Here is a 12,139-nt window from a genome sequence, read left to right as displayed (position 1 = left end):
CTTGTTTTCTTTCATTATACCCACATGTAAACGAGACTATGGTTACTTGTTTGCCAACAGACCGAAATTTGATATCTCCTTTCTATTCTCGCAATAGGTATATGCTTTTTGTAACTAGTCTTTGTTTTACGTACCTGTAGTTACGTTAAACATCGCCATTGTATCTATCACCTTTTTCCATATGGCAAAAACAAAATGTCATACATTTTTATGACCGTAGCTGTACCTGTTAATATTGTCAGACTCGATAACTTTGATATGATATACCCCTAGCTTCAATCATCGCATTGCGTCACTCTTCAACACTGAACGTTACAGCATATAAACAATTCTTATCTCACCTCAGCCTCTAGTAAAATATTCCACTGCAAGGGCGTGGCTCTACACCTACGACCGCATAATATATGTATGACAACACCGCGTGGCCATCAGTAGGTATAAATGCATCGGAATGAAGTTTGTAATAGAACTGGACGCTAATCCAACCTGCCAACATTATCGGCGGGTCAACACCCTATTTTCAGCTGGATACTGCAGCACTGAAAATAGCTATCACGAGTAACACGGCATTTGACACTTCCAACTAATAGGTATTTTTCCTTACGTTGCGAGTTCCAAACCGGAATCAATGTAGGTATTTTTACAAAATGGACTAAAAAACGGTTAGGTAATAACAGATAGCGTCTTTATCAAGGCCAAGGCTAATCATATCCATTTGCTGTAATCGGATACCTTCCTTTACTTGCGTGTGATCAACATTGCCCCACGATTTAATTTAGGCACCGTGATTTTATTTTGTTTGAATTATGGCCATGGTTTAACTTAGAAGTTGCAAAGCGGGCGAGGTGTTTAAAATTACCTTGACACGCTCTGTTTCTCTTAACAATAAAGTCGCGTAAAGATAATTTTGAACACCTCGCCCGCTTAGCAACAAATTTCGGGATGTCGTCCGTGGCGCTCACGACAAAAAAGTGTGATACGGGAAATGATGATGATGGAATTTCCTTTTGCAGAGTTGCTCCTTTTGACTCACAGATTGATTCAGGAAGGGGAGCCAACCGGATTTTTGATGCAAAATTTTGACTTAAGGGAGGGTGCTCTCCAAAATTTGTAAAAAAATTGTTTGGCTTTGTGCGCAAGTTTGGTATCATTTTCGTGTAAATTAAGGATGCTAAATTCAATTCTGATATTTAATTTATACAGTTTCATATAAATAATTAAAAAAAATTAAATATAAAAAAATTCAATTTTTTTTTCGAATAAATGCCAAAATTTTTCTTATTTTAATATATACACAAAAAATTAAAATTTCATGAAAAAGCCCTACTAATCCTCGTTATAAAAAGTACACATATCGTTGCTTATCATGAACAGTGGTACATCTAAAAATGAAATGCTATTGCATTTAATATTATATCTTTTACTGGTAAGATTTAAACTCGAATGGCATTTCATTTTGTTTTGTGTCACTATTCATGATAAACGTCGATATGGCATATTTATGTCTAAAAATATAGAGAAAAAAAATTAAATGTAGACCTACTTACATACAATCTATAATTGAAGGCAGAAAAGAAAAACAGAGAGGCAGAGGAAGACCGAAACGTGCGTATTTGGACGAGGCCAAAGAGAAAATCAACGTAGTGGCGTATCAGGAGCTCAAAACAGTGGCAAAGAGAAGAACGGAATGGCGATTACTCCACCGACAAGAGCCAGGTTCTTAAGAATGATGATGATGATGATGTAACCTATTTTCATTGCTCGTGAGTGTATTACTTTTAACACTTATTTTTATTTCATTTCTTGCAGTGTAATAGACAACGGAACAGTCATAGATGATATAATATAGAAGATGATAGTCAATATTAAGTATATATTATATATAGTTCATTGTAGTAAAACTGTTTTTTTTTTAATATTATATATTCATTCTAGTGTCAATTACTTCGTATTATTTGTTCTTATGTCCATACATGACATAGTTTAAACCATATCGTTGTTTCCTATTCAATGGAATTTTTGTCGAAAGTAACTCAACATTTTATTTTATTTTGTCCACATCTTATTAAAATACATATACTATGTGTATACTTCTTATAATGAGGAATAATAGGACTTTTTTGTAAAATTATTGTTTTTTGTCTACATATTAAAATTAAAAAAATATTGGCTTTTATTTGAAAAAAATCATAACGTCGAATTTAAATTTTTCATTTTTTTTTAAGTTTTTTTATACGAAAACGTATAAATTAAATATCAGAAACGAATTTAGCATCCTTGAGTTACACGAAAATGATACCAAACTTGACCACGTAGCAAACCTTTATTTTTTACAAAATTCGATTGGCTCCCCTTCGTAAATCAATCTGTGAGTCAAAAGGAGCAACTCTGCAAAAGGAAATTCCATCATCATCATTTGCCGTATAATTAAGTGAACACCAGGGACTAATGTAGGTAGACTGAGTAAATAATGCTACAAATTCTCGCAAGTAATAATTTAATTTCTTCTAACTAATTAGTTGATTTATGCTACGTAGGTAAACTAGCAATAACCAAGAGCAACTTCGTTACATACATAAGTACAGTCTGCTGCAGAGATAGTTACTTACCCCCCTGCAAGTACAAGTTTCTGTGCAGGAGGGTTCAGTTATCTCTGCAGCTTACTGTACTTAAGTTTGTTGGCCATTGCCATTAACATTTTGATAAATACCTAACTTGACGATACTGCATTTGAATAAGTCTAACGGTTAAATAGCTTAGGAATGTTCTACTATTGTAGATTGTAACGTTCAAAATATTTCGGGTAGGCGCATTTATTGCACATTTACTAGTAAGTATTATCTGACAAAACAAGGACAAAACTATAGAGTCGGACCAAGAAAAGTCTGCAGCGGATTTGATAGCCCACGCAGTGCAAGTGTCATTTATACGTCATGCATAATTTCATAGAAGTTTGACGTTTATAATAACACGTGCATACATATACCATTCGTTTTCCATATTAGAATATCTCTTTAGTAGGTACGCAAAGAGAATAGTATCCAGAACAATTACATGCTAAATAGGTACTATAATAATTATAATAAGTTATGCTTAGCTCAGCCGTTCCTTGTGTTTCTAACTATAAGGAAAACCGGTAGTAATGATATTATATATATGAATAATCAAGGAGGTATACTTCCTCCTTTATTAGTAGGTATAATAATACTTACATGAAAAGTTGGCATTATTAGAAATTGATTAAGTTAACTAGTTACTCCTAATATTGGTTCCTTTTAAATTCGTAGCACTATGTACAAGCGAATTAATAAACTTAACTACAAATAAGTACTAGAATCTGCTGGCTAGCCAATCGTGTCAGTACCTAATGTGGAGCGAACCATAAATTCGCGATATAGAGCCTGGAAAAAGCATAAATTTGGTATTTACCTATGTACTTATTAAATTAAGTACCTATTTCTTTTTTCTGTGAAAAGGTCAATATCACCACTTATAGTTCGCTTTTTTAGCATTAATATAAAGGTAAACAATCTTGACGTGTCTTTTTATTGAAAACACTTTTGAAAAATAAGTCACGGCAAATATGTAACAAGTTTGAATAGGTACAAACTTCGAGCAACACGGAAGGGAGGCGGCATTCGCACTATTTCCCCTCTGCCGAGGTACAAGATTCGCGTGTCAATCTAATCTAGCGCGGGTAATAAAACTAGTTGCACTTGGATTTTTCACTAGACCGAGTCCAGACGCGCGCGTGAACACTGCTGCACAAAAATGCCTGTTTGCTCGGTTTTTTGTTATAAAAAGAGGTCGGGGGACATCAAATTTACAACATGAAAGTGTTATATTTCACATGTAATATTTTTTTTTACATATCATACGTTTAATTACATTCAAACACAATTATTATATTTTAGTCTCATGTAATTGTTGGATTTATCGATTTTGCTCGCTCAGTACAAATTGTGGATCGGTCGAGCGACAAATCCGACTTCTCATCTCTCAGAATACAATAACATACTTCAACGAAAATGTGTTAATGTGCGTGTTGTGACACTTGTCACTCGTCCGTACACAAAAAGAGATCGAGGTTTGCAAGATTTGTCTCTGACGTGTGTCATTTTCTATGTATTTGTGTCGTCATTACAGATTGGATTTTGTATGTAAGTGTGTGAGAAGTGCGACTGTGTGCACCTTTCCCCCCGCGAAAAATGGCAGAAAGCTTTGTACGGTGAGATATCGCTTGGGCCCCTCCCTTCCGATGTATCGGAAGCCGGTGTTGCTCGAAGGGTACAAATAATACCTAGATACCTACCTAAAATAAAAATTAATTAATACGATTATTTAAACATTCTTTTGCTTTCATAAGTAATACTTAGTCACTGATAAAAAAAAAAACGATTTTCAATTTAAAAACACGTCAAAATCGCGTTTTCTATTTGTAATGCACGAACTATAATTTTCATTTATTTTAGTTTTTTTGTCGGGTCATAGAGTCAAAAAACAAAAGAACTATATTGTTATTTTTGCTGTCAAGTGTCACGTCAATCAATGGGTGCTTGACAAGATTTTTTTGAATTGTGTTCAATTTGCGAAAAGAAACCATGATGATTTCTAGAGAAACCATGTTGATTTTGGGACCCACTTAATATTTTAATATTAGTCTTACCGTGAACTTTATTATGTGTGCTTGAGAAATAAACAGGAACCTATAGAAAGTTATCATAATATGATATGATTAACATAGTCGTGCACCTTCACTTCTATATTAGTAGGTACAAACTACCGGAATAAGTGCCTGGACTGGAGCAACATGAAGACTATCGCCCAACAATGAACTACTTATTTCCTAGAGCTCAACCCCTCTCGGCTATGAGAGGAGGACTGTCCAGTGGCGTTATTGTGTGTAGATAGGTTGATAACGTGTTGTGTGTAGTTGTTTATTAGCAAGTGATTGTGAATATTTTGGCCTCATTCTCCGATGCAGCGAGCTAACACGTAAGTCATATTAATTTATACTAGTAGTTCGCCCCGAACTGAGAACTCGCGGTTCGCCAAAAAGATCAATTGAATGCAGTGCTACTTAGTCTTAGAGATGGGCATTTCGTAATTGATGCCTAATTCCACGATTAGTTGAAATTACTTTGCACTGATTACCGATTCCCAGATTACTTTGTAATCTAACAATACCGAATTATTACTAAGTACAATTCCATTTGAGGAATCAGGATTAAATTTTTCAAATATATATTACAATTACTAGTCATTGGAATCAATTACTTGATTCCTTTTAGATTACATTTCGTACTACTACTATCAAAAGTACATTTCGATAGTAGATATAGATGTTGTTGACTTACTAGGATGCATCTATACCTTATTTGAAAGGTGTGCAGATTTCGAAAACGATGACGATGACCTATAAAACGATATGCATGACGAATTTTATATAGCATGGCCGCCATTTTGGATTCCAAAATTTTCATCTTATAAAAAAAAATCTTCAAAAAAAAAAATAGTATTTCATACAATCGCGATACAATAGAGAGCTCTTCAGTCGAGCACCGTGGTCAGGCAACGAAGCTTGCTGAGTTGCCCAAGTAGTCACGAGACTGAAAAGCTTATCACTATTGGATACAATACTTTTTCTACAAGTCAACAAAAATAATAGGTACTTTAAAGTCTTTAAACTAGTAGAATCATACAAACAAACCAAACCAAAAGTATACAGCTAATTGTAAGATACGCGAGTATACAGGGTGAAATTTAAATCACTGGCCATATTCATTCCAGGCACTAGGTTACACTTAAGGAATCTATTTAGCGAAAAAAAAGAGTACATTTTTTTTTAATTTTCATTTTTCAATTTTTAAATACTTTCCACGAGTCGTGGTCACCCTATTACCACAAATGTAAACAAACCTAATAGTAGGTTTTAACAACAACATCAGCAAAACCCTTATCTGACCTTCACTAAACCTTATAATCGTTGCAATAGGGTCCACCTAGTTAGTGTTGGCGATGGTAGGCAGGTTTATCAATTTCGAGGGTAGTCTAAATCATTCCGCGCTAGCGGTAAACATAACGGTTAGCATAAATGATTAGTCACTCGTCACTCGCCAACCTTAAAATAATAATCGCGCGCGTACTAAGGTTTAAAAAAATGTTTTCGAACCGGGAATATTAGGAAATGGTACGGTGTTATTTATTAAGTGGTGAGTGTTTACGTGGTGCACAAAGATTATACGAAATGGAATCAGTTCCACGCCTTCGCAGACAAGGATTGAATCCAAGAGTACCATCTCGTGGGACTTTCGTTAATTGCGTCGACTTTTAATCAAATGTAAGTACATAAGATGATTCAATTTTTAAAATACGCCTGAATGCAAAGATTCCTGACCTAGTTTTTACTCATTGTTTTTAAGCCACGGACGTTTTGTTAATAATCATTAGTCAGAAATAATATTTTAGATTAAAAATGGGTTGCCTTTGCATTTTGACGGCTCTAAGCCCGTTAAAGTATGAAGGAAAAATTAGCAACTTATGTAGGTAAGCGTCTTATCTCGCTGCAATAGGGTTCATAATTGGTGACGCTATTGCAAACAGCGGGAGGGGCGGGGTGTCAATGACCTTAACTGATAAGAGAGAAGCGGGTGTAGTGGGTAGTTGTCGGTTCACCATAACGTACGAGGTTTTTAGGACAACTTGATGATGAGTTATTTCGAAAAAAATGTACTGAGCGGTATTAAAAGAAAAAACACGTGTTTAATATTTTTTCGAGTTCTTTCGGGTGTTTCAATTTGGCCAGTGAATTAAATTTCACCCTGTATAGCCGCGATACCTTCATACTGGTACGCGCCCCGGCCGCCGCGCCCCGCGCCCCACGGCGGGCTGGTCAACGACACCTTCTCGTAACTCACGAGGCCCTGGTACTTGCTCCTTGCTAAATTCAATTTTAAACAGTTTTTTTCTCGATTTTAGCCACCGTAGCCTATGGAGACAAGTAACGCTAAGCGGTTTTCGTAGTCTAAGGATGTTTATATATTAAGGGTGTCACATGCGCGTTTCTGACTTATGACGCAACTGCTCCTACAATACAACCTAAAATAATAAATGTGTAAACCGAGCACTTTCATTTGATACCAAACTCGATCATACTTTCTTGCAATTAAAATGACCAGAATAGCAAGACCCCTCACAAATAGCTTTTTAGCACTTTCAGCTCTTCTAGCTCAATAACCTCTTGTTCGAGCCAGCTCAAAATTTAATCACTAAAATTTAATGCCCTCAACTATACGTTCACCCAATTTCATTTAAATTAGAATATTTTTCCTTAAGTTATCGAGTATCAAACTATCCTCTGATAGTTCAGCTTAAAAACATCGAAATGCCGGGACGTGCCCCTAGCCAGCCGTGTGTTCAAAGTCGAATGTAAGAACTTCACTTCGCTTCGCTCGCTCGTTCGATAATTTATAAATATCATGCCCCCCTCACACTAGCCACCCCACCACCACATCACACCTACCATAGTTATACTTTTGATCCCATAATTCCCTACTGACTCGGTTGGCTTGCCAGACGATATCAACAATTGTTTAGATATGGACTGATCATAATGTTAGTCTGGTGATCGCTGCGATGACGAGTAGAGTTACTGACAGCAGCTTCAGTTGGAGCGTTCCTCTGCTGGCACTGGATCCGTAGTTGCATAGAGAAGTAGAGCAGCATGACGTGCAGGCGTATAGTTTCGTTCGTTCTCCAATGATGATGCAGCCAGGTTCGCAGTGCTTGGTGCAGTTCCGCTCAAGCGCCCACATCTTGAGGTCAGTCGTGGAGTTTTCATTAGATGTTGTGTAGGAGAAGCGCTTGACCTGCCGGAAAAAAGTATACCTAGGTAACTAATTTGTAAAATGAACACATCAGCACACCTTGTAGGTAATTTATTTTTCACATCACCTATTCGAAAAAGGGTTTTTTCTCCCCGCTAGGAGTGGCAGGTGGCAGGATCAAAGTGGCAATTTTCTTACCTGCTAGGAGGGATCAAAGTTGAACTTTTCTGTTCTAGGACACGATTTTTTCTTCCTTGCATACTATTTTTTTTTTGGTCAAATAATACATATTTTGGAACATAACAATTTCCTCGTAGTTGATGAGAAAAGCAGTACGTGTGTAGTGTACTCGTACGTGTACGATGTAAAAGCACACGGTATCAAAATTATTTGGTCTTGGGCGTTAACACTTGAATCCCTAATTACGCTCAGGGGATTCAATGTACGCCCTTGACGGAAATACGAGTATATCATTTTGATCCCTTGTAACACAAACTACTAGTGTGCCTATTACGCGAACTAAGCAAGATCAATAGGTTATAAAATAGGGACAGACTTTCTTCAAAACTCGATTTTACGCTCGTCTTTAATCAACGACGATAAAGTGAAAGTGACGCTTAGTGAAAAATATTCGCAGTTTGGTTTAGTTAAACGATCCTTTATGTATGTATTCCATTTCACTGTCACCTTCATATTAATTTCATTATGTCCTGACAAGTTTGAGATTCGAAGAAGTCCGTTAGCGTACAAAGACTTGTAACGAATGAAGTAGGTAGGTAGGTACCTAGGTAGTTACTACGACGAACTGTGAATGGATAAACTTAATAGTGTTTACGTGGAACTGAAATGAATCGTGTGTACACGTGCTAGCTGTTTGGAAATAGTTGAATATTTGTGCTTTATGACGTTGCTTTGAATGTTTCTCTCGCCACATGACATGGTAGCAGAAAAATGTGGAATTGTGTCAGCATAACTTTTGCGGAAAGTAACTGATGACTTTTAAATACAGAGGAGGAACTAGTTAGAACAAGATGTAGTTACCTACTTCGTTTTTGACAATAAATTGCCAATCAATCAAGGAAGCTTTCAAAAAAGTTGTTATGGAGTTACATAAATTTAGATTTTCAAATTTCGCAATAGGCTTTCCCAGTTTCTCACGTGTTTTTACCTTTTCAAGAATTCAGCGTCAGCATCTGATAACATATTGGGCAGTGGTCAATTGTGGCACTTGCCGGTGAGCGTCGAGTTTTCGTGGCGCGAGACGGTGCATTTGTCCTCGGGTAAGTTACCCAATCATATGTAGCATTATAGATCTGATTTTCTAAACAAAAATAGCACCGGAACCAGAAACACCCTATTCTCGCCAGACACAATCAGTATCTGCGTTTTGTACAGAGTTCATTGCAACGGATAGTGGCTATGTTCCTTAATATTTGGACATTTTTATTAAAAGTTATTCCCTCAACTTTTGTGCTAGAATTGGGAATTTTCATATAATATCTACCTATACTCAGTACTTTTCATTTTTACCGAGAACGAAATTTTGTTTTGGTCCATTTGGTTACGTTTTCAATACAACCTTTAAAGGACAACCAAAAAATTAGAAAAATTTTAGTTTCACTTTTTTCTCGTATTAGGATCGAAAGAGCTCGTGATTCTAAGTGGAAATTACACCAACTGGTGCAACTTTAATAAACAGAAATGCCTATTTACCATGCACATGGGCCGGTCGTTGTGGCACTTGCTGATGAGCGCCGAGTTGTTGTGGCGCAGGTCAGCGCACTTGTCCTCGGGCACCTCTGCCAGGCACTTGTAGCACCACAGGTCGTTGTTTGGCCTCGCGGCGGCTGACGTCACGTGGACGCTGTCACGGAGGAGGTCGCATTCACCTTCTGGAAAGGCATTCATCATTTTACTTTTTTATGAAACCAATCGAGCCTGGTTTATTTGATGATGATGGTTCCTTATCGTATGCTATTATAACTGATAGGTACCTACTCGAAGGAAAGGAATATGCAGGTAGAGTCAGACCAAGCTAAGTCGGCCGTGATTTTGATAGCATAGACTGCGAGTGTTAACTAAACGTCATAATTTCGTAGAAGTTTGACGTTTAAAATAACACTTGCCCAGTCTGCGCTATCAAAATAGCTGCCAATTTAGCTTGGTCTGACTCTATTCAACTGCTTTGCTACTGACATTGGTAACTGGACAAGACTGTTCGTTAAATAAAAAAATAACAATAAGAACAAATTGTAACACTAAGTACCTAGATACTCCTGAAAAATAAGTAGGTATAATTCCTATGGTTTTTGTAATTGTATAATTCCCAGAAAGCCAGAAAAGTTTCGGCTTATTTCAATGAGCTTCAAATGTGTGATACAGAAACGTTAGTTTCGATTGTACAAGATAACAAGACAGCTTGAATTCATTTAGTTTATAAATGAGACCAAATTATTTTTGCATTAACTAACTTTTACATTCGTATATAAATATTATACTAAGCGCTGGTGGCCTAGCGGTAAGAGCGTGCGACTTGCAATCTGGAGGTCGCGGGTTCAAACCCTGGCTCGTACCAATGAGTTTTTCGGAACTTATGTACGAAATATCATTTGATATTTATCAGTCGCATAAACCTAGTTAACCCTCTGGGTTGGAAGGTCAGATGGCAGTCGCTTTCGTAAAAACTAGTGCCTACGTCAAATCATGGGATTAGTTGTCAAGCGGACCCCAGGCTCCCGTGAGCCGTGGCAAAATGCCGGGATAACGCGAGGAAGAAGGAAGAAGGATATAAATATTATACTAGCGACCCGCCCCAAAAAACCGTACACAAAACCGTAACAAATTATACACCTGAACCTTCCTCAAGAATCCTTCCTATTGATAAGTGAAAGCCGCATGAAAATCTGTTTAGTAGTTTTTAAGTTTATCGCGAACATACAAAAATACAAACAGACATACGCGGTAGGGGACTTTGTTTTATAAGGTGTAGTAATCTGTTTTAAATTATTTTTCATTAGAAATTATCACCCCAATACCAGATGCAGTATGAGTACCCATTGTTAATTTTGTATTCCTGTTTCAAACATGCGGAATTGTGGATACATTTGTGATTCATCTTTTTAGGAAAATTAGACTACAAGTGTTAACAACGTTAATACAACAGTCAAAGTCTACATCTTGCTTATTTTACGAATTTATCTGAAAATCAACAAAGAACCCATAGACAAGTCATTTTGACAGTTCGTTTTTAAGGTTGTTTTTATCCGGGATAAAAGGGAACACTGTAACGTACCTACTAATCAAAGTTAATGGCTTTTCGTGTAATTTGGATAGGATATCGTATGAAATATTTGTTTTGACATACCTGGAGTTAGTAATGACAGCCAGAGCAACACCAGAGAGCGCATGGTGTATGCAGTGTGCGGCGCGCATGCGCCAGCATCCCGCAGATATCGATCTCGCTGGACCTGTTGCTGATCCCGGCTGGCCCGCCCATTCCCCCTGCCACCCTTCCAAGCTTCGCCGAAACACTTTGATCAAGGAAAACAATCTAAACTTTCGGCATTCTTTGGGAAATTACAAAGTTTCAACGTCTTCATATCAGCGAAATGCTATACATGGAAGTATTCTGTCCGCTCAATTATGACCCAACGCAAACTACCCCGCGATAGGCGGTACTTACAAACTGCTCGATTGGCAATCTCAGTACCACCGAGATGACAGTCAGTGACAAATGGCTAAATTGATTTATAAAAACAACGTTTTTTTGTAATTAAAAATATATTCATGTGTCGTGAAGTGGTGCAGAAGTTATTTTAGTTCATACCAAGGACAGTGGAATCACTTTTCACTTGTAGTAAACAGATAACTTCAGTAGAATTTGGAAAAAACATGACGATTTGTTTTCAATACTACCGTGCTAAGCTAAAACGTAACAAGTGCATACGACTTTCATAACAACATACGACTTTTTAAATTGCGAGGATAATAGGGATGGTGTTATGCTAAATGAAGTAGACTATTTTATTAACTTGTGTTTGCTTTAGGTATTTTCTATATAATTATAAATGTAGTAATAAATTCCTTCTTACAGATTTGTATTTTCCTTTTTTATTTCATGAGATGGAGCTATAAAAAAACTACCTAGTTATTTCAAATTAATAATCGAATTTGGTATTGTCATTTTACATTACTTTCCATTCAGATTCCCACAAGATGTTATTCGCAGAGAACTATGGAAAAAAGCTGTCCAATTAGAGAGACATGAAATTGAGTGGATGCCTGGCAAGATATCTAGAATATGTTCTATTCAT

At 36.8% G+C, this 12,139-nt stretch overlaps 1 protein-coding gene across 1 annotated transcript; it reads right to left on the bottom strand.

Annotated features, from left to right (window-relative positions):
* Window positions 1-7,522: 7,522 nt before the first annotated feature.
* On the bottom strand, window positions 7,523-11,367 carry LOC134792508 (uncharacterized). The gene is made up of 3 exons (XM_063763781.1): window positions 11,191-11,367; window positions 9,540-9,718; window positions 7,523-7,868 (listed from the first exon to the last, which is right to left on the bottom strand). Exons 1-3 carry the CDS (start codon window positions 11,231-11,233, stop codon window positions 7,608-7,610), a joined length of 483 nt encoding a protein of 160 aa, XP_063619851.1. The 5' UTR covers window positions 11,234-11,367; the 3' UTR covers window positions 7,523-7,607.
* Window positions 11,368-12,139: the final 772 nt, after the last annotated feature.

The sequence above is a fragment of the Cydia splendana genome, chromosome 7, assembly GCF_910591565.1.
Source record: "Cydia splendana chromosome 7, ilCydSple1.2, whole genome shotgun sequence".
In the NCBI taxonomy this organism is placed as follows: Eukaryota; Metazoa; Arthropoda; class Insecta; order Lepidoptera; family Tortricidae; genus Cydia; species Cydia splendana.
The sequence above is the reverse complement of the archived record's forward strand: the minus strand, read 5'-3'. Positions and strand labels throughout refer to the sequence as shown.